General features: G+C 36.5%; 1 protein-coding gene across 6 annotated transcripts in view; it reads right to left on the bottom strand.

Moving 5' to 3' along the window:
- Positions 1–180: 180 nt before the first annotated feature.
- The window catches only part of LOC123872828 (POU domain, class 6, transcription factor 2), a 220,366-nt gene continuing 196,085 nt past the window's right edge, over positions 181–24,461 (bottom strand). For 4 of the 6 annotated variants that reach the window (XM_045917381.1, XM_045917383.1, XM_045917382.1 and 1 more), the window contains 5 exons: positions 15,897–16,077; positions 9,137–9,190; positions 8,148–8,231; positions 4,736–4,872; positions 181–4,324 (listed from right to left, as the gene is read on the bottom strand). In XM_045917381.1, the coding sequence (XP_045773337.1) occupies positions 4,200–4,324; positions 4,736–4,872; positions 8,148–8,231; positions 9,137–9,190; positions 15,897–16,077 (581 nt within the window). In that variant the 3' untranslated portion in view covers positions 181–4,199. The remainder of the gene's footprint in view (positions 4,325–4,735; positions 4,873–8,147; positions 8,232–9,136; positions 9,191–15,896; positions 16,078–24,461) is intronic. The other 2 variants (XM_045917385.1, XM_045917386.1) reach the window with 2 other exon arrangements.

Genomic DNA, 24,461 nt, shown 5'->3' with positions numbered 1-24,461 from the left:
TTCTAGATTATCTTGAGCATTTACCTGTTGATCCACATATCGGAAACTTACGGTTACTTAGTTGATTCCTTTTTGAGAACCCAAATTTCACAACCATACAAGAGAGTGGGCCAGACATAAATGTAAAGGCATGAGGTAAAATGTTAAGAGAGGGTACAAAAATAATGAATAAAACAATTATTCAAACAGTTATCTGCCTTTAATCTGCTTCTCTTCATAATCCCGCAGCCATAGTCATCCATTCGGTACCATTACAGGAAGAAAAATTAATACACTATTATATACTGTTACAGTTTGGTTTGAATATGTGTTACAGATGAAGTTATGTGTAGTAGACTTTTAATAATTGTATTTTAAACTATTATGGCGGGAAAGTAATTACAACACGCGAACCTTGCTTAGTATGAGATTTTACATCGCACCAATTATGATAGAATTCAAGCGTCGAAACATAATAATGTCAGAGTAAAATGAACCTAAATCTCCTTGATTTAAAATAAAAAATCAGTACCACCAATTTTAATTGTGCAAGGTTTCAGCTTGGAGCGCTGGGTGTTAACATTTATGAACATTAAAACTAGGCGGTTGAGGTCCATTTTACTTTAACGCTGAAGTGTTTTGACGCTCAAATTCTATCAACATTGATGAAATGTAAAATCACCGGTACGATGCCACGACATTTGATAAAAATACCGGTATTTTCTATTACCCTTAGTATGAATTTCCACATCACTAACTCGAAACTGTCATGGCTTCCGTCAGTTTCGATAGCATTGAGTGTAAACAATTTTTACTCGCAAAGTTTTCGCTAGTGGCGCTTGAGGGAAGTCAATAGTCGATAACTCGATATCGACTTTAGTTTTGGAAAATTTGAAAACTCATACAATGGGTACAGAATCTCACTGAAAATACCAGATACCAAGACGCATCAGGTGTTTGTATTTGATTTGACTTAACAAGCGTGGCATAGAGCCGGGTCAGATCGCGTGCCATAAGTATATTTCCACCCTTATTATTAAATACATGCGGATCATGAAAACCAGGGTGCAACGCGATTTTGCCTTGTAATAAAATTTATAATAGTTTTATATGTAACGGACTAGCAGTTTATCGTTAAATAATTATTTGTACTTAGCATTCTATGCTGATCTATTACGCTAATGTTTGTTAGGAGTCAAATGTTTCGTATGTTTTCCTTTTAAATGTATCGATATTTAAAGCACGGTTACTATCGAATGCTTCGAATCGATTCTAAAATCGGATATTGATAAACTGATTGTATCTAGTGAAACACAGAATATTGTATATACTTATTATCCTACGGTATCCAATTAGATCTAACACGATTAAAAATTGAATTAGTTGTATACGAAACACTTGATTCCATTATAAGTACATTACGCACAACATCGCATCGCACAATTTTTTAAGTCACTGTTTACCGTACTGCTCGTCTGTGGGCATAGTGGTGTGTTGTAGTCGATAAAAAATGCGTACTCGATAAATTTTGATTATGGCCAAACATTCCTTTTTTTAAATACACATTTTTTGCATTTGTAATAATTTTTGAAAATATAAATTTTGATAATATTTTTTCCCTTTGTTCCTAAATATTAATCCAAATAGTTTTTTTTATTATCCTTAATATTGTATTTACAATTTTTCAACAGCCGAAAAATATGTTCAATTTTATAATATTATTTTTTAACGACTCTTGTTAAGTAGTAGGTAACAGTACAAATATTAATGATCACAAGTTGGTTTTCATTGGTCATTAACATACGTTAAATTACAGCCTTATTTACTATCGGTAATGCAAATAACGGCAGGTCTTCATTGAGATGTCTTGGCTATTTATTTACACATAATATTGGTATTTTAGTAATCGGTGAATAGAAAAAGAACAAAAATATGTAATCTGTAAATATACAAACATAAACCGAATAATTACAATATGGAAAATGTTCAGTTACTTGAAAAGGTATTAATAATCAAAATTACAAATTAAATTAAATCATAATTAATATATTTTTTTGAAATGTGCATACTTTTCGGGCACCTCCTTCACTTAAAATATATATAATAATTTTATATTTTTTTGAAAATCTATAAGTATAATATTTCGAAATCTACGTTCCAAATGCGAGGCAATTTTATTAGTTTTTTCGTAGCTACCCAAATAATATGCACAGAATACCTAGTTTGTTTATTGATTCAAGTCAGACCTGCTGTTACTTGTATCGTTATAGGTATGTAATAGAAAATTGCATTGAACAAATACGTATTCTGCAAATATGGAAATGAAGGCATATTTTTTGAAAAATCATCATAATTATATTATATTGCAACAAATATCTAACTTAAATACCTAGAAAAATATCTTACAAAGCTAAACTTATAGTTCAGTTATAATTACATAAAACTAATAATACATTTTAATAAACTAAAATTACGAGAACAATATTTACAATTTACGACAATGCATATAATTATTCTATACATATCGCTTTTAAACCTATCTATTAACAGAAACTAATACTTAATCAAAAGGAAATCAGTAGGCCACTAAGATCGACGACACATTTTAACTACTTTCATAATATTGTTATTTTACCCTAAAACTATAAAGTGCAACATTCGCTATGTAAAACGAAACAACTCAGAGTATTTCAATAAATTAATGTATTCTATAAACTATATTCTTTTATCGCCGTGAGTTCAATTTCCAAAATGTTGTACTTATTTACAAAATGCATTGTTATAAATAAAAATTAATCGGCCACCCAAATTAATTTGTCATGATAAGCGTCCAATCATGCGTTAAACTAATACAGATTATGCTCGATATAAAGTCGATACATGTTATTTCGCATCACTAAATTTGATAGAAAAGAAAAACTTTTTCAAATATGTATGCAACTTACAAAATTACTTTGCAATAATCCGCGAAAAAACTGGTCTGAATATTAAAACTGACCAATTTCCGCACTCCTAAAATGCTTGCAGGAAAATAAATACATACGTCAAACTTCTATCAACCTGACCAAAATATTATATACCTACCAGCTTGCTCTTTAGAATAAATCTCATAAACAAAACCAAATACATCTGCAGAAACTACGTAGCCGAGATATTTTTTTTTACAAACAACCGCAAAGACTTTGCAATGGCATCATCATGTTTCACGGATTATTGCAAAGGCGCTTACAAGGTCTTCTACGAAGTACCAATCGCCTGATTTCATGAAATAAATTTGTAAAGAGTATTAAAGTGTGACGACCATTCGTTAGTTTTGATTTTGTACTAAACACCTATATTAAACTACCATTTATATATCATTGTAAAAGTAGCTACGTCGAGACGAATATATCAGTCGAAATGTTAATTTACATTTAATTATGTTAAAAAAATCGTATTACGTTACTAAAGTTGGCTGGAATCGTATCTTGATTCGAATAAGGCCAGTTTATGACTTCGAAAGGAATTTTACGTAGCACGTCTATTGATATTGTATCGCAAATTATTGTAAAAAGACCAAAATGTCTTTGCATTTTCATATTATAATTTTGTGGCTTTATTGAAGGACAAAAGTCACAAAAACTTAGCTGCCATGGCTAAGCTTTGAAATTATTTACTGATTTACCAAGTGTGATACGAAAATTGGCACAAATAATGTGATATAATATGTTTATTATACATTTTTTTTACTTTTAGATTTTTTTTAAATAATAGTCACTTCTTGGAACTCTTTATTATTATCGATGTTGCTGAAAAATCGATATTTGAAATAGAACGCACTATTATTGCAGTAGGTATTTTCAGTTATAATTGTTGATATTTAGTTCCAAATTACCTTCAAACAGAAAGTTGATTAGGTAGGTACGTTAAAAATCATAACCCTTCCTTTTGGCTTTGCCGTAATCGGGTAAAAAAGGTAACAATCTCGTAATTTTTATCCCACCGTGCTCCAAGTTTCACTTAACTACGTGAAAAAAAATATTATATCGCTCATTAAACTTATAAGTATCACACTTGGTAAATACAAACTCAGTTTTGTTTAGCGGTTCAATTTTCTACTTCATTTTTTTGCGTGTTTTGTGTCGGGCATTCGTTTCTCGGTGATGTAAACGTAATCTGTTGATAATAATAGTGTCATTCTAACAGTTATCTGTTGGTTATCCTAAATGTTAAGGCTTGGTTTAGACCATGCCTTTGGACATCATTCGCACGGTGTTTTTTAACGCCTGTCGCTTGTTGCAGAACCATATTCTAATTACCTCCCGCTCGTAGCCTAACTGGTGGGCGAGGCCGGTTATTTCGGTTCCTGAAAAAAAAAAACAAATCATTAACACTCTCAAATCTCAATAGTTTACGGCAGATATAAATTAATATGACTATTGGACTAAACACATGAGTAAAGACGAATAAGTTTAAAAGCTATCAGCTCTTTTCTAGTTACTGTAACCTTCACTTGTCGGCTAGTTATAAATTTTTAATTTACCTACACTTGCCACACTTTTATCTTAGACAACATCGTCACGTAATCATCAGATAGTCAGAAAACAGAAGGAGGTGTAGAAGAAAAGCGAAAATTTATTATGATTTTTGTCAGCCTACGGTCTATTTGAATTACAAACTGCAAAGACCAGTCTCAGTCATTATCTAGTGCTTTGGTCTATAAATTGTGGTGTAAAATGTTCACTTTTCCTTGAGTCTATTAAAAAAAGTGGCTTACCAGAAGGATGCGTGTTCCTTTCAAAATGTGCATTCAGTAGTTCCAGAGCTTGAGGAGTGAAGGACGTCCGTCGTTTACGTTTCTTACTTGGCTCCATCCCTATGAAGTCCGTCAGATGGTTCTGCCCTGATGCGTACCTGGAATGAGGGAATTACGACTTTAATTCCAAAGAAATAAGACTATATTTTCCTCGCACCATCTTGTGTATCAGTAAACTTTCATGTTATGAGTAGAAAGGTTATGCGAATGACTCTCTGAAATGTACGCTGTATAAATCTTTATGTAAAGAATTGTGGAACTGTCAAAAATAGATGAGTTGTTGTTGGAGATTTGAAAAACAAGTTTAATGTCGACTGTCCAACAAAAGCATGAAACGAAAAAGAAAAGGCTAGTTAATAAACGAAGCTTAAAAGCATAATCAGCAGAATATACAATTGTATATCAACATTTGTATATTTTGCTAATGGAAAATATATAAGCTGATATCCAAAAAGCAGAAAACTTTTATACAAAAAACCGACTTCAAATACCACTACAGAGTATAAAAATAATTCATCAACGTAAGTATTGGGCGATCAACTGTTCCGCCATTACTTTATCTTCTAAATATATGAAAGGAAAAGATGACTCACTGATCTATAATTTTATACTCCGTACTGGTATTCGTATTTGAAGTAGATTTTTTGAAACAAATTTTCTTAGAGATCATGCAGATGTTAAGTAGAGCAGACTCCTTCTCATTTCAAGTTCATATTGAAAACCAAAATAAGCTGACGAAATTCAAATGTGAATAATGAACCTTGCTCTGGTTTCATAATGCCAGTGTCATTTGAATCTCTTACATAAATGAATCTTTAGCACTTAGAATACGCTCAACATCTGTCTGCTGACGGAATATCTGTCCATATCAACGAGTGATCTTCATCTATTGATGTAAAATTTGAATACGGAATATAGTTATGGGATAAGCCAGCTGGTCATCGCAGAAAGCTGTATCAGTAATTTGGTAGTTAAGTGAGACGAGTAAGACCACTTTAGCCCTAAAAATTTGGAAAAACTTGCTCTCAGGCAAGGTTGAAGGGAAGAATCATGTAGCTCCATAGGTTAGTTCAATCAGGTTAACACCACACTCGGTACAATTTATCCACGTTGCAAGTAGCATTGTGGAAATACTGGGATTAGATCCAAATTGAGGAACTTCTTAAGGGAAAGGGTAAGGCCCTCAGCAAAAAGCAAGACGATGCAGAAAGCAAAGAGCACTGCAATCGGTAGACGTTGCAATCACGTTGCAATCCTCGGCATTTTGGAAACGTTGAGGACAGACTAACTGGAAAAGTTAATCCTTGAGAAGGATCGCGACCCTCAGCATTGAGCAAAAAGATGCAAACAGCGAAGAACAGTAGCTACAATAATAAACTAATAATAGGAATATGACGCCAAATACGTTGTGGTTTGGTCACAGCCATTTTTGGAAAAGGGGGAACTAACAATTGGCTGTCAGACAATTAAAACTTTACAGGATGATTTGCTAGTTAACTACTAATGAAGACGAAATGGATGAGTCTATATCTTTATTAATTCAAGGACCGCTGTTAACAGAGACGCTCGTTAAAAATTACCACCAAGAGAGAGGGCTGATTGCGAATTCAACGCACTATTTGCAATGTTAAACTTGTCCCGTTGCCTCCAGATAATGCATTTTAACGACGCAGAATGGAATCGATAGATCCTAGTGGTCCTTGCAAGATATTGAGTGATTTTCATGATGCCAATGACCTCTGAAAACAGGATTTAGCCGTTTTAAAAAAATATGTGTAAAAGGTAGGCAACAACATATAAGAAGATTTCAGTGTAATGGACATGGATGATTTGATTGACTATCGATTTCAATTTCAACATCAACTTTTACTATATTTATTAGGTATAACCAGAAAAGATCATGATGTCAAAAGACTGGAAACGAGGTATCCAATTATTCATTGGTAGACTTAGACTTAGACTTAGTAAAGCATATTATACTATCGAAGATTATGTAAATGATAAAAAAGCGTGGATTTGAACTTCGATTCGCTCCAGCAATGCGCAGGACTTCAATTGCTTTTATACATGGCATAATATTGTATATCAAATCTTTGAAAAGAGCAACCGCCGAGTTTCTTGCTGGTTCTTCTCGGTAGGAAAGGCATTCCGAACCAGTGGTAGATGCTTTTGACGATTCGAAAGAACTTGTAAAAGTCTAATTGAATAAAAACATTTTGAATTTGAATTTGAATTTGAACTCTAATAGTTGGACAAGGAGCAAAAGCTATCGGAAGAAGAAGAAGATAGAGGATAATGATTTATGTGCGCAGGACAGAGATAGGCGCAGATATTGACTAGAGCATACCTGGGACACAGGACAAAGGACCGTATGGATTATGATGATGATTTAAAAAAAACTAAATTCAATTCCTACTATACCATCGAAGTATTTGAGATAAATTAACTCATAGTACGGATACTTGGTTAGTGGTTACGTATCCCATAATCCTAAGACATTAAGTTGCCATAAACATTTTTGCGTGGACAATCGAGATATGTGAAACCGAGCGAATTTCATGTTTCATATTGAAATTGCAAAAGGTTCAGGCAGTTGATAAGATGGGTAGGAAACCGAATTCCATTTTTGATCTGTTGTCTTTATAATATTTTGCTTTTGTCTTGTACGAGGTATAGCTTCGATGCCGCCCAAAGCAAAGGCTCTTGAGGGCTGGGAACCCAGCAGAGTGAAAATTTTTGTAATAAATAGTCGCTTATTTGATTTAACGAAGAGTCCAATCATATTTTGTCGTGTTGATTTCATATCGCGGTGGTAAAATTCTTGTATTGTATTTCAACATACTCAGCTTACTTAAAATTATATGTAATCTACTAATAATAGGCAACTATGTTACTGTATTTTAAATTACTTGATTTTAATTAATAACATATTAATTATGCATTCAGAATTCCTTGTGTACATGAACATGAATTATTGAAAATATTAAGTGCTTATAATCAGATTTCTATAATAAATAGGCATCTAAGTATACATAGTAGGTTAATTATTATATTATTAATGTGTTATTAAATGCTAATTATTTCTGCATGGGTGACGTCGCCAATAGTAATAAGTACGGTAAACGTGTTTGTTATACGTAAATGTTGTGAGGGTGTTATTGTCTACAAAAAAAAAAAACAAATAAATGCACTATCTAATACATAAAATAAAGCGTTTAAAAATAAAATTATGGATGCACAAAGAACCTAACCAAAGCTCAGTTAGTCCAGATTTGAGAAATATTTTTCACGTTGCTAAGCGTTAAAGGCCAAATCTTGTACACGGAACACGGTTGCACAATACGCACAAATTCACTCAAACAATGATATTTACCTCTCTTCGGCTTCCTTCATCCAACGTTCAAGCACCGGTTTGATTTTCTGCGCACTTTTTGGAGTTATATCCAATTTCTCAAATCTGTATCGAACATAAATTTTAATGTTAGAAATTTACTTGCACGTTCCGATTAAAGAAATCTAGCGCGGTGAAGCCGATACGCGTTAAAGTTATCCCAAACCACAGCAGGCGAAAGTACAGGACATTGACATTGCGTTAACGTTTAGACGTACAACTAAAACAATGGGCAATTTAGGCCGCCGAGGTAATCAGTTTGATTAATACCGTACGTGGTAACAATAAAATGAATTCAATTAGAAACGAAAGGTAACGTATGCCAATGCCCTGGCTTTGAATTGCGCAAAATGAATATTAACAAAACAAAAATAATGAAATAATACATCATGCTAGATAAGGTGGAAAGTTTGAAATTAGTTGAGACGCAACATAGAAGAAAAATTGATAAAATTCTCACAACAATTACTCATAATGTCGAACGGACGGTCGATAGTCGGTAAATTAGTGTAGAGCGTTTTGCCTTAACATCAAAATGTGATTCGTCTGATTCATAACGCCTTCTAATAACTACGCGTATGTAAATAAGGTATACGTGTGAAAAGGAAAAGAAAGAACGCCAAAACCCGGTAATTAGAAATAAATGTATGCGGCTTACATTCACGTGGTATGCACGGATCGCCGATCGAGATAAGATTACATTAAATAGCGTTGAAACATTTTGATTTAAAGACAATTTACGTACGGCCTGGGCCGTTGGGTGAGTCGAAGCGTGTGCTTAATGCATGTAACTTAGCAGAACAGGAAGCTAACTTCATTTCTGGTCGTAAAAAAGTTGTGTCAAACGTTAGAGCACTTGGTGTTGTGGTGTTTCTGAGAAGTAAATTGCAATGAAATCGATTGAACAGATGTGAATGATGTTAGCTTCGTTGTTACTGGTGTAAAGGGGTAAAATAAAACAAAACACATACATGTTTTGTTGTTGTGAAGACAGCTGAGCTGCTAGCATCTGCGAAGCCAGGGCACTGGGGACGGTAACAAATTATATGTTAGAGTTTATTTAATGAGGGCACCCCTTACTTCGAAGGAGCGCTTAAAGTTTACAATAAAAAGCATTAGGTATAGTATAAAAGAGTCGCACGCTTGGTTTTACTTTTTCCTATCAAGACAAGTGTAAATTAATAATTTATAACACCCACGACAAGTGAAGGTTACAGTAACTAGAAAAGAGCTGATAACCTGATAGGTCAACGGGAAGTATTGTAAAGGGGTTTTCCACAGACACGACAGACAGACAGACAACGAAGAGATCATATAGAGGTCCTTTTTTCTGAAGATATGGGGCCCTAAAAATGGCTAAATCATCAATTTTCAAGTCTCCATTTCTCGGGAATCGTTTGAGCGATTTTGACCGCTAGAGCACCGTCATAAGAATAATAATTAATTAGTTAGGTATCCATCAGTCATCGATTATTCCGAACTATATTTATCCGTATCCAAAACCTTTGGAGTCCTATGTTGACGCAGACTGCCTGATATAAAATTGTAATAACTCCGGTCATGCTTAATGCAATGTTTGTCGATGGTAAGTTACAATTATCATGGCCAGGCATTGACCATGTAAACATGAAAAGATATTCGCCTTTATGGTTTTAGGAGGAACAGCGCTAGGTAGAATCAAAGGAGATCATTATTTTTGGGCCTTTTCTGAAAGTGCCGGCCAACGAAAAAAAATGGTACGGATCGTTAGAACTAGCCATTTGGAGTAATAGTTAATATGGCAGAAAAGTTGTAGGATTGCTCTGAATCAAGTTATACAAGGTCGAAGATTCGTCATTTTCATACATTTTATTGATTTCTAAAAGTGCTGGGAAACATAAAATAATGTTAGATATTGCTAGAACTAATGATTTGAAGCAATTGTCATTATGACGCGAAGGCTGTGGGGCCATTATATGTCGTGTTATACAAGTTATACAAAAAATTAATATACTTTGTATAATTGTTTGTAACCGATTTTATCATTTTGTTACTGTTCTGATTGTTTTATACGAATTTGAATACACGCACAATTATTTTGACTCCCACGAAGTGCTGGATCAGCTGCAATGTAGACAAAATTCGTTTATACATACCTGGATTGTATGCGGCCTTGTAATACTAGATGATCTCATCCAGCCATCTCCCAAACTTCTGCCACTGGGATATCTCCGGCGAGCTCTGTGATGAATGCACCATTTGGTTATAAGTACTGTTCACCATAGTAACTATGGGCTTGCTTCAGTCGATAGCTGCCCAAAGCAACCTGCGTCGATTCTTCTGTGAATCTAGGAAAGTCATTGAACGGAGGATGTCGGCTTCCATAGCCTGGAAATGAGCTCTTCTTCTATTATAATTATTGTGTGTGATAACAAGTTCTGCTAAACTGTTTTGCGCATTGACCAGTTCATGGATTTTGTCAAGGAAATCACGTCTGTAGTACACGTTATTGTCTATCAGAACATGATAGCTGTTTAGCGATGTTACCGCGATCCTGAAATAATCGATCACGTTACTTAATGCCCGGTCACTGTGATCAATCCTGAGCAAACGAAAATCTCTTTTAAAGCAATTGTTCATCACTTCACCATCCAGCGGAAAATGGTAACAAGCTTAGATTTATTGGTTTGGTCAGTAATTAGCTGGGTTTCATTTAAATGTTTTGTTTCTAGCATTTGTGTCACATAACCGCATGCCTCAAGAAAGAAAGGCTATCTATAAAGGGCATGTACAGACAGATACAGGCATGTACATATATCTTAAGAAAAGCACTAATTACTTTTTTCAGTGAAAATCATACCCTGACCACAAGTTCCGAAACCACTAAAAGCCTTTATATTTGTTGCGATGGAACAATAATCTACACGCTGCAGCAACTTACAATGCGTAGATTTTAAATGATATAGAAGATTTTTACTGGATTTTTATCTTAGTCCATGGTTTTAGAGATACCATAAACAATCTTGAGGTAATCTTTCTTTCTTGAGGTGTGCGGTTATGTGGCACAAATGCCAGTAACAAAACAACAGTAAAAACCCAGCTAACTACTGACGAACCCAATAAATCTAGACTTTTTACCATTTGCTGCTGGATAATGTAAATGATTAACGACCGCTTTGGAAGAGATTTTTGTTTACTCAGGGTTATTCAGGATTTGTAACCGGACATTAAGTAACATGATCGATTATTTCAGGATTTTGTCAGCATTGCTGAACGGCTATCATGTTCTGATAGACAACAACGTGCATGCACGTGATTTTCTTGACGTAATCCATGAACGGCCAGTGAGCAAAACAGTTCAGCAGAACTTGTTATCACAAAAAATATGTAATTATAATAGAAGGAGAGCTCATTTCCAGGCTATGGAAGCCAACATCCTCCGTTCAATGACTTTCCTAGATTCACAGAAGAATCGACGCAGGTTGCTTTGAGCAGCTATCGACTGAAGCAAGCCCGTAGTTACTATGGTGAACATTACTTATAACCAAATGGTGCATTCATCACAGAGCTCGCCGGAGATATCCCAGTGGCAGAAGTTTGGGAGATGGCTGGATGAGATCACCTAGTTATTACAAGGCCGCATACAATCCAGGTATGTATAAACGAATTTTGTCTACATTGCAGCTGATCCAGCACTTCGTGGGAGTCAAAATAATTGTGCGTGTATTCAAATTCATATAAAACAATCAGAACAGTAACAAAATCATAAAATCGGTTACAATTAATTATACAAAGTATATTAATTTTTTGTATAACTCGTATAACACGACATATAATGGTCCCACAGCCTTCGGGTCATAATGACAATTGCTTCAAATCATTAGTTCTAGCAATATCTAACATTATTTTATGTTTCCCAGCACTTTTAGAAATCAATAAAATGTATGAAAATGACGAATCTTCGACCTTGTATAACTTGGTTCAGAGCAGTCCTACAACTTTTCTGCCATATTAACTATTACTCCAAATGCCTAGTTCTAACGATCCGTACCATTTTTTTTCGTTGGCCGGCACTTTCAGAAAAGGCCCAAAAATGTATGGAGCTAGAATGATCTCCTTTGAAGACCAAATCTTTTATTTCATTGCAAGATTGGCTTGCGCTTGACGACGTTCATGCTTACTGACAAGTGTAAATTAAAAATTTATAACACCCCCGACAAGTGAAGGTTACATACAGTCACTAGAAAAGAGCTGATAACTTTCAAACGGCAGAACCGATTTTCATGGATTATAGCTAAGGACACTCTCGATCAAGCCACCTTTCAAACAAAAAAACTAAATTAAAATCGGTTATTCGTTTAGTAGCTACGATGCCACAGACAGATACACAGATACACACGTCAAACTTATAACAACCCTCTTTTTGGTCGGAGGTTAAAAAGCAATGCCGTACGATGTCTAGGTGTCAAAACAAGCTAGGTGTAGCTAAGCTTAACAGGGCTCTCTCCGTCACTCGTTTGCATTCGTTTCATACAATCGTAGTTCCAATTTCATTTGAATATTAAGGAACCAAAGTCCATGAAATGCAGACATATTCTAGAAACTAATATCTGTGTCTGTGGTGTTTTAGATTTTTCTAAAAATATGTAGTTTTAAAATTACAGGGGCTCAAAGATTTGTATGAAAATTTTTAAGACCGCGTAACTTTGAAACCGAATATTTTAACAGAAATCTGGAAAACCACAGAGATGGTTGCTTAATATTCAAATGAAATTGGAACTACGATTGTATGAAACGAGTGGAAACGAGTGACGGAGAGAGCCCTCTTAAAAGACTTAAATAAGTAGCGCTTTTGTATCTTTCGGTCACCGAAGCAACTAGAAACAACCTCGTCTCCATTACACGGGTTTCATCGATTTCACTAATAACGTATAATTGAAAGTAAATCAAATGATCGAAAACCTTTTTCACGATTGGGCCGAACGGGGCGCGGGCGTGTTACAGCGAGAGAACCCGCGAGGGTCAGACCTTCGTTACTTTATAAAAGTTGAAAGTTTAGGCAGGTAACCAGGTAACACAGGTGTAAAAAATCTTACGTCAAAGTATAAAGTTTTTGTATTTTCTTCGGAATAATATTAGAAATCACGTCGTGCATTGCCAGACACGCTTAAAGTTTAATAAACTGTTTAAGTTTTTGCCAAAGCCACTGTGATCCAAACTTTAACTTCATACTTAGTCGCTGATCATTCCTCCCTGTGTCGGGGGCAATGTGCAGAGATTTTTTTTTATAAAATAACGAGGGTCTGGCTCTCACAGGCTCTCTGTTAGACAACTCGGAGGAAATTCAAACTCGACCCCGCCGACCTCGTTCGTATAATAAAATCATTAATCGTTACTTCTGTTCCAGTTAATTAATTATCTTGCCGTAATTACTTTTTTCGTGTAATTAAAAGAGTAGATTTCCCCTGTCTTTGTCCCCGTCGTGATTTCGTTTTCCATTAATTTCTTTCTTTCTGCCCCCAATTTGCCACTGTGACGCCCGCTTCACGGCGCCTACCCCTTTGATTATGCTGGACTCAATTAATTTGCATTATAATTAAAATTTATTATTCCTGAATACACCTTATGCATCACTTAAGAGACCGGTGTCGTTGTTGGCCGCGAGAACAAAAGAATTCATTACATTTGTTAACTGCCTAATAATAGGCAAGTAAGTAATAACTTAACCGGCATAGCTCAATGAGTTGTCAAGCTGAAGTGGCAACGGGCAAGGCATATAGTTTGAAAAATCGATTGGGGTCCCAAGATGCACAGCATTGGCCGACCTCCCACTAGATATATGTAGGTGCCAGGTGGGCAAAGAATATCAAACGAGTCGCAGGAGCCTGTGGGGTGTGGTTGTCCCTACAAGAGACCTATGTACCGTGGATATGTATCAGTTGTCTGTCTGTCTGATGATGATGATGACTTTAGGAAGATTCCTCCTATATCAGTAGGAGAAACTTCAAATTACTAGGTAATTACAAAATACAACTAAATTGGATGGTGGACTTTTTCTCAGACCAGGGTCCATTTGTAACCCTCGTAGCTTAAGTTTTAAGTTTACGTTATTAATTATCCTCATTACATCATTATCTTACAAATTCAACAATTGACAATCAAAAAGTCTACAATGGTTTTGAATATAAATGCTTTGAGTTTGAGTTTCAGATGTCCTGTCAGAGATTCTTCATTTCCTCTTTCCAGCTTATATTTAGGACGACCAACGAATGATGAATGATAACACTTAATCGTAAAAGAAAGACAAGTAAGAAAAAATTCTAATTAGTACAATGCTCGTAGAAACAGGCCAAGTGCGAGTCAGACTGGCACACGAAGGGTTACGTACGAAAATTGTACTTAGTAAGTACAAGAAATAACTCTAACACTAATGTGATGTAACCACAAATTCTCGGCTTTCAGATTTTCCCTTTCCCGTACGCTATAAGAAATTGCTACCCACCGATGATTCTATATAGGTCAACGGAAAGTACTATATAGGTTTTGATTCTTTTTTCTGGTCTCGGCAGACACGACAGACAGACAACCAAGTGATAAATAGATCATATTATTATTATAGGCTATATAAAGAGAAAAAAAACTGATGGGTGCCTTTTTTTCTCTAGAAATACGGAATCCTAAAAATGTATAGGCCGCGAGCCGCGAGCCGCGTCCACGGGCCAGAACGGAAGCCCGTCAAAAATGGTAATTAATTAAACGAATTGTAAGCAATGAAAGGAGTCACGCTGTTTTACAAATCACTTCAATTAACAATATTAAAAAGTTATTGTGATATCCGCGTGACGGAGGAGCGATAAAAATATATATTGTTTTCGTTAGACCCCCTGGGGTGTTATGGTCACGTTATTTCTACTCGAGTACAAATTATAATTAGTGTTAATGTACATTATGTAATTATATGGATTAGTGTAGACATTTTAACTAACAGGGAACGGAGGCAGGCCCTAATGTGGGACGCAATATGCGTTAACACATAGGCTCCGTGATAGATCTGAAATGGCTGAAACTGGTAAGCTTCGCAAGTATGCCTCTCTTATCGAGAGTTACATTTTTGTTTCGATTGCCGTGGAAACCTTGGGGCGATCAATCAATCTGGCTCATCGCTGGCTGGGTGGATCGCTGGCTGGCTGGCTGGCTGGCTCATTTTTTGGGCAAGGGATCAGCCTGTCTGTCAGACAGGCTGATCTTCTTGGCAGTCTTCTTGGCACCATTCCACGCGGGCATGATTTGTACAGTAATTAAACAAAGCTAGCTATAAGATTCAGTGCAACATTTTCAATTAAAAACAAATGCAATCAGAAATGACCAATTAAATAGTTTGTTTTGGTCAAAGATTAAGGGTCGTCACACAGGGGTTTGGTAAGGATTAAGGGTAAGGGATATATCCTTTCCCCCAGAATCATAATATTGTGAAATCCTGATAACTATTTTTTACCATATAATATATGATAGATAGGTCTGTATATTATCATCTATGTACCTTCCTAGTTCCGATTAGAAAACCAAGCGTGTGACAGATTTGTTTTAACAGATTTAAAGGTAATAGATACTTAAATCAATTTTTATCCATCTGAAAATTGTCATTTAACAACATATGAATTTAATTTAATTGATAAAAAGAAATATAATAAAAATGCGGTGTGGAAATAAAATGATGGAGTGTGCGTGAGCAATATGATTTTCTATGCTTACCTGCATATCGCGCTTTGACTGTACGCGGGGCCTTCGGTGACAGATAGGGCTTGGCCGACCTGCGTCTGCGTGAGGCCTAAGCCAAGCCGCCGGAGTTTGAAGGCCTTGGCGAACTCCTTGATGTCTTCTAAGTTGATGCCATCCACTACGTTACCGGAGGATTGGCTGATGGTTGGTTGATCTATGGAAAAAGTTGAAATTGATTTATTTATTTTTATTTTTCATATACTTTTTATCAAAATTGTAGTTACAAAGTAATAATAAATTAAGTTACATTGGAAATCCTTATATCTAAACAGAGATTTCTTCCAGCTTCCCATTCAAGGTTGCGAGTAAGGCATATTAATAAGTGGAATAGGTCTTACGGTACCTACTAGAATTATAAAATGAATGCAAGAATCCTGTTAAAAAGTTTAAATTAAAAAAGTCTCAGTGATATGCTGGTCAGTATCAAAACTGCAGACAGTCAGGTCAGCAATAGAAGAACGTATATACCTATCCAGAATTCGGGTACAACTTACTAAACATGATTCGATAAGGTTTAGCGATTGACATAGGTAGCTTATCATCCAGGATGGTATTTAGGTTAGCTTTAGGTCAATATTGTAAAACCACGCATCAAGGGTTTTGGACTCGAAACACTAAAGATGACACTAAAGACACTAAAGATGCGCGTCAGACTTAAAACCCCCATGTTTAATCCATCGGGGAATTTATGTACAACCAGATGATGCCCGCAGCTTCGCCCGCGTGGATTGGTCAGATCCCTTGCAGCATCAGGATTGAGGAGTTGGAATCCAAATATTTTATGGAACAATGTGGCAAAGTTCCTCTATCGATCAAAAAAAATACACAAATTGGTTCAGAAATCTCGGAGATACCAGTGCATAGGTAGAAAAACACAACTCTTCCATTGTTAAAGTCGGTTAAAAAAGTAGCCTATGTTACTCCTTGGTTAATCCTCTACTTGTCTGTGAAAGTCCCGTCAAAATAGGTTCAGCCAATCCGAAGATTAGCCCGTTCAAACAGACAGTCACTTCAATTTTATTTATTAGGATAGATATCATACAACCTATAAACAGAAAATAAACAGCAGCTTATATCCGTCGTAGGTAAGTATAAAGTAAAAGCGGACATTATCGAAGCTCGTTCCGTAATTAAGAACGTGTCTAAACACGCCAATTCCGAAGAAAGTAACAGCCGAAATACTTAATTGGCATTACTTTTCAAATTGTTCTCTTACACGTAAGGGTGCTTCTACACTTATTCGGCAATAGATAGGCCCGAAAATCTTGCACCATTAGAGCGGCTTAAAAAAAAAATTAACAGATATTTCATACATTGCTTCTGACGTCAGAGTTGATCTGGACTGATAAGCTTCACTCTAAGATGCGGCATAGAAATGAGGTAGAGTAGCAACTTTTTCCTGTCCCTTTGGATATTGTCATACAAACTGCAGTAAAAGTTACTTTCGCAATAAATATACAAAAACATGCTAAATACCGAACAAGCCGAATCGAGTTAGGTACCATCTAGAAAGTAAGACAGTCAAGGCTGAGATCCATAGAGCTTACTTTGACTTTGTTCGATTTATATCTTGTACAATTCTGTCACGTTTTAACTGCGTCCAATGCGGAAATGCAGCCAGTATTCTTGGCACCATTCCACACGGGTAATATTTGTACAGTAATTAAATAGCTAGCTTTAAGTTTTAAGTTAATATTTTTAGTAAAACCTGTGTCTTAAATTTGAGTAAAGATAAAGTAATCTATAGATCTGTCTAAAACCGCTGCGCATTCAAATGCAAAGTCAAAAGTTGTTTAAAAAAAAAGTAGAATCTCTTAAAAGTATGATTCTACCGTATGTAAAGTGAAAATTTAACACTAGATCACTTGGGTCACATTTGTAAAGCGCTCTCTTCTACTCTCGTTCGTTTTGTATCTTCCGCCTTTTTCATCGCCGAGAACGAATTTTATGCACTGCTTATGAAGTATCATATTATATCAAATACATGTTGTCACAAATATTATTGTTGTAGTCAAATAAAAAACGCCGAATCGGCCCGAACATGTGTGTAGGCACCCCGTGTACCGCGGGTCAATAAACGTGTGGACTACGAACGGAACACGCAAACTGTAATTGTATCTAATTAATTTATAACATTTATTAAACAATTAAGAGTACGGTATCTCGATGCATTATCGCCGAATTCGGCGCCATACGCTGCTCCGACCAATTGACTTATCTTTGTAAATTAATTAATGGGCGAGTCTCATCACGCGATAGAATTGGGACTCTTAACTTTTAACCTTGCGTTGTTTACTGAGTAATTATTGAAACAAGACACTTACAATGTTACAAATGTAAATTAAAAAATAACACCCGCGACAAGTGAAGGTTATGAAGGTTACAGCAATTAGAAAAGAGCTGATAACTTTCAAACGGCTGAACCGATTTTCTTGGATCATAGCTAAGAACACTCTCGATCAAGCCAAGCCACCTTTCAAACAAAAAAAAAACTAAATTAAAATCGGTTCATTAGTTTAGGAGCTACGATGCGCAGACAGATACACAGATACACACGTCAAACTTATAACACCCCTCTTTTTGGGTCGGGGGTTAATAAATAGCTCATAAAAATCGTATCGAAATCGATGGCACGGCTGGCGAGACTATCGCCGCGATCCTCTCGTCCGTGGAGACGGCGCCTAAGGGCCGGCGCACATATGGCGGAGCGCAGTGCAGAGTATTTTTTTCAGTCAAAATATTATTGACATTGTCCTCATTGAAATAATATCTAAAATCAATTTTGCATCCGTGCGGATACTCGCGCATCCGCGCGCAGTCCCGCGCGTGCTCGCGCATTCTCTGGTAAAAATTCGCGTAATTAGCGCCCTCCACACGTAGAGTTCGGAACGCGGGAAACAGCACGCGCCGTTCCATACCTCGCTCCGAAACGTACATGTGGATACGCGGGCCTGACCGTCCGATCTGGCACGTCGACGCGAGCGCATGTATAACAGTTTGGTGTGTGCATCCACGTGTGGAGGCAAAATTAAAAATGGCGGTATGGAGCGTCGAGGCCGTAACAGAGTTCATACGAAAGTTCCGTGAACATCCGTGTTTATGGAAAATCAAAAGTAAAGATTACTCTAACAGAAACTTGAAAAACAAGGCTTACGACGATCTTGTGGATTTTTGCAAAACAGTGGGTTTTGTAAAATTTTGTCTGTATTCCTTTACCCACATCCGCCGTTTTTTCGGTTGTTTAAACTAACAACAAATCCAGCTAACGCGATGACCAAACGAGTATCCATTTGTCGTACTACTAAAAAACAACTCACGAAAAAACTTTTAAGACTTATAACGTTCCACGCGCCAGTCCAAACTGCAGTCAGAACTCTTTAAAATCGTTTTACACGCACAGTTCAGATCGTTTGCCTAAATATGTAAGATTCACCCGCGTACCAAACCGTGGACAATTTTTATGTCTTAATTAGTACAACAGTTTGATCCGCAGTCCAAACCGCACGGATCCATCCGCGGATTGGAATGCAGTCCCAGATGCGTGGGTCCGAACTCTACGTGTGAAGGGCGCTAATAATGTGTCACGCGATTAGAAAACTTCGCGGTCATGCTCTGCGCTGCGCTCCGCCATAAGTATGTGCGCCGGCCCTAAGGGTGCATAGACGAACAAGATTTTTGGCAATTTCTAGACATACTTGAGTCACCATCAAGCTGGATTTAAAATGTATTATAAAAGCAGGCGTTATTTTGCAGAAGTCCATGATATACAAGGTTGCACCATACAGATTTCGTTGGTTGGCGGATTGTAGCAAATTAAGCTTTTGGTTCCTTGTATAAGCTGGATTTAAACGAATAGAACAAAAATAATACATATAATATCATTAACTTTTTATTGCTGGAAAAATTGTGATTCGAGCAATTTTTATAACCCGCTTATGAGCCACTTAACAAGATTACGCAAGTGATCAAGACTTCGCCAAATGAAACGAAGTAAAATAACAATCGCATAAATGAAATTACCAATGCGTTTGGTACACCGTACACCGGTAAACGGAGAAACGATTGCCAATTTACCAACCCTACCTCGTCTTAATTGGTGGGGACTAGTGATGTGACACTAGTTATCGGAGTCGAAGAAATCGGACATTCGACTGGAAAGTGGGGGAATTGTGTGAACATACGCCAATACTTAATAAAAAGCTAGAATTTAAATATGTAACAAAATGCATTTGTACAAGTAGGTATTTTTTCTTCACCAACCAGCTAAATAGTAGCAAATACAAACTATATTGCTAAAACCATTTGTATAAATCTACAGACCTACCATCATACCTTGCTCGAAGTCAGAAAATTAACTAAAAATCGTAGAAAGATTTAGCTAAAGATTCGTTCTGTATTCGTAAACGAAAGTCACTGAGTGCATCACAAGCGCAGACTACTCAAACTAGCGGGAGATAAGATGGTAGACAGTAATTTGTCATCGGTTGGCTAAACAGAGGGATGTAACGGTTTACGATACGCGTTAACGCCTCTCTAATGATATTTCTCATAATTTGGAACTTTGCTGCCGAATAAACAGTTCAAGATTCGTTCTGTAGACGGAAACGAATGTAACTTGAGTGCATCACTAGCGCAGACTACTCAAACTAGCAGGGGATAGGAAGGTAGGCACAGTAATTTGTCATCGGTTAGCTAAGCAGGGGGATCCAACGGTACGCTCTACTCCTCTCTCATGACACCTATTCCTCATAATTTAATATATACGCCATCATCTACTGCAAACCTTTTTCAACTATATTGATCTTGGCTGCCCACTACTACAACTATACTATTTTACAACTATATTGATCTTGGCTGCCCACTAACTGTTCAAGTTTCGTTCTGTAGACGGAAACGAATGTAACTTGAGTGCATCACTAGCGAAGACTACTCGAACTAGTGGGAGATAAGATGGTAGACAGTTATTTGTCATCGGTTAGCTAAGCAGAGGGATCCAACGGTACGCTCTACTCCTCTCTCATGACACTTATTCCTCATAATTTAATACACCATCATCTATTGTAAACCTTTTCCAACTGTATTGATCTTGGCTGCCCACTAACTGTTCAAGTTTCATGCTGTAAGTACTCGTAAACGAATGTAAGTTATGAGTGCATCACTAGCGAAGATTACTCGAATTAGCGGGGGATAGGAAGGTACGCAGTAATTTGTCATCAGTTAGCTAAGCAGAGGGATGCAACGGTTTATTGCTTATAATTTGGAACTTTGCTGGCCAATAAACAGTTCATGATTCGTTCTGTAGTCGTAAACGAATGTAAGTTGAGTGCATCACTAGCGAAGACTACTCGAACTAGCGGGGGATAGGAAGGTAGGCAGTAATTTGTCATCGGTTAGCTAAGCAGAGGGATGCAACGGTTTATTGCTCATAATTTGGAACTTTGCTGGCCAATAAACAGTTCAAGATTCGTCCTGTAGTCGTAAACGAATGTAAGTTGAGTGCATCACTAGCGAAGACTACTCGAACTAGCGGGGGATAGGAAGGTAGGCAGTAATTTGTCATCGGTTAGCTAAGCAGAGGGATGCAACGGTTTATTGCTCATAATTTGGAACTTTGCTGGCCAATAAACAGTTCAAGATTCGTCCTGTAGTCGTAAACGAATGTAAGTTGAGTGCATCACTAGCGAAGACTACTCGAACTAGCGGGGGATAGGAAGGTAGGCAGTAATTTGTCATCGGTTAGCTAAGCAGAGGGATGCAACGGTTTATTGCTCATAATTTGGAACTTTGCTGGCCAATAAACAGTTCAAGATTCGTCCTGTAGTCGTAAACGAATGTAAGTTGAGTGCATCACTAGCGAAGACTACTCGAACTAGCGGGGGATAGGAAGGTAGGCAGTAATTTGTCATCGGTTAGCTAAGCAGAGGGATCCAACGGTACGCTCTACTCCTCTCTCATGACACCTATTCCTCATAATTTAATATATACGCCATCATCTACTGCAAACCTTTTTCAACCATATTGATCTTGGCTGCCCACTAACTGTTCAAGTTTCGTTCTGTAGACGGAAACGAATGTAAGTTGAGTGCATCACTAGCGAAGACTACTCAAACTAGCAGGGGATAGGAAGGTAGGCACAGTAATTTGTCGTTGGTTAGCTAAGCAGAGGGATGCAAAGGTACGCTCTACTCCTCTCTCATGACACCTATTCCTCATAATTTAATATATACGCCATCATCTACTGCAAACCTTTTTCAACTATATTGATCTTGGCTGCCCACTACTACAACTATACTATTTTACAACTATATTGATCTTGGCTGCCCACTAACTGTTCAAGTTTCGTTCTGTAGACGGAAACGAATGTAAGTTGAGTGCATCACTAGCGAAGACTACTCGAACTAGCGGGGGATAGGAAGGTAGGCAGTAATTTGTCATCGGTTAGCTAAGCAGGGGGATGCAACGGTACGTCTCCACTCCGCTCTAATGATATTCCGCATAATTAGAAACGCCACCATCTGCTAATTACGTAAATTGCCCACTAAACCTGACTATAATTTTCCTTCGAATATGACGCTTCAACGCCGGAACTAAACGTACGCTTACATCCTGTTTTGCTGATCAATTTCCGTTCTTCTTAAATATTATGTGACTGCTTTACCAACTAAGTATAAGTAGTATATTTTGTCGTATTTTGAACTTGGTAGATATTTTTGCAGGGTTTAATTGGAAATCTTAAATTATTTCAAGTAGGTACCTAGTGTAAGTTTTCAAGTTAACATCGTCACTTCGAAGTTGAAAATTTTTGTCGAAATGTTCCACCCATATACTTTGAGTAGCTGACCCGGTACGGCGTCACTCGTGTGGAAATTTTGAAAAGCAATGAAAGGATAAATTTCTCAAAAATCCTGAATTTTTCAATTTGGACCGATAAACCTTAATACCAATTTTTATAGGTATAACTTGAAAAATGACGGACTTCCATATAAAATTTTTAATAACTTATTTTTAATAATAAATCAATTTTTATAAGTGGTCGGTTTACATCGACGCAAATGTCTTTGTAACTTGAAAAGTAACACTACAATACACCTTCAGATTCAAATTGGAGTAAAACGCAAAGCTAGTCAATAAAAAGAACCAATCGTTAACAACGACTCTTGTAAAATTAAGGTTTGGGATTTGATAAAACACATTTTATAATGAAATGGGTTTTTAATCACAGAATTTCGAAATGAAAACTTGTATAACATCACCGAAAGTATCAAACTTTTTCTGAACATTGCTTTACGAAGAAACCCCGTAGTAGATATTTAAATGGTTACTTTTATAATAGGTATAAGTAGTTAATCGATACAAAAGCTATACCATTCTTAATCGTAATAGTAACACAAAATAACTCGATTCGGCGCGCGTAATTTGATCCATTACGTATAATGTTCACAAATTTTTAATTTGCGTATCCATAACTCACTTTCACACGATTTCGTTCTTTATTACTACACTAATAAAGCTCTGTTACTTAGATTTTGTACGTATAATACGTTCAGCTAATCACCCGAATACTTTAATTAAGGATAATCAACCGTTGAATATAAAATGCCGAAATAACGGACGGCTCGGATTTTAGATTATGGGGAATTTTTCGTGTTAGTAAATAATATGCATGGTGGTGGCATGAGAGAGTGGCATTAACACGGGACTCTCCGTCACTCTCTCCATACAAACTTAGTTCGGTTCTCGTTTGAATATAAACCAATCAAACTCGATTTAATTTTGTAGACACGTTGTATCTGTGGTCTGATAGATTTCCGTAAAAATACCTAGTTTTAAAATTACACGTGCTTAAAAATTTTGTGTGTTAATTCTTGAGTGAAATTTCGAAACTGGATATTTTAACAGAAATCTGGAAAACTAAAGACATTTTTGTTCATAGAACGTATAGATACCAAATTATAATGAGTTTGATTGGTTTGGTTAGTATTAAAATGAGAGCTAAACCACGTTTGTCAGGAGCGCAATACGAATAAACCCCTCTTAATGGCGTTCAACAAACGCAAATCTGATATTAGTGGATCATTTTGAAGAGGAAACTATTTCCGAATCCAATGTGAAAAACGAATCGAAAAGGGCGAAATGAAATTTCCTATCTATCAATGAAGCAATAGGCATAGGTACCTACCTAAGCTCAGCTCATATTTTCATGAATTAAGTATAAAGTTGCAGGATTTCAAACAGTTTAATTTAGTCAGTCTTTTGAAGGTCAGAAAATCAGAAGGAAGTAGTATTAGCCAAGCTAAAATCATGTCTCATAAAATGCCCAAGACACTCTGCAGCACTAAATTACAGCTCGAGCTGAGGTTCCACTTTGTAAAATTCTGCCTGTCTGTCAACTTTTACGAGGCTGTAAATGGCTAAAGACAGATCCCGATGGAAGGACATCATTTACTGCAAGATAATGACTGGCCAGGAAATTGATCACGATGTGTGGTGGCTGTCATAAGGGTCCAATATAAGAAATAAAAATGTGAAGACGATTGA

Source organism: Maniola jurtina, chromosome 15 (genome assembly GCF_905333055.1).
Source record: "Maniola jurtina chromosome 15, ilManJurt1.1, whole genome shotgun sequence".
Lineage (NCBI taxonomy): Eukaryota > Metazoa > Arthropoda > Insecta > Lepidoptera > Nymphalidae > Maniola > Maniola jurtina.
Note: the sequence above shows the minus strand (reverse complement) of the source record. Positions and strands in the feature narration are given on the sequence as shown.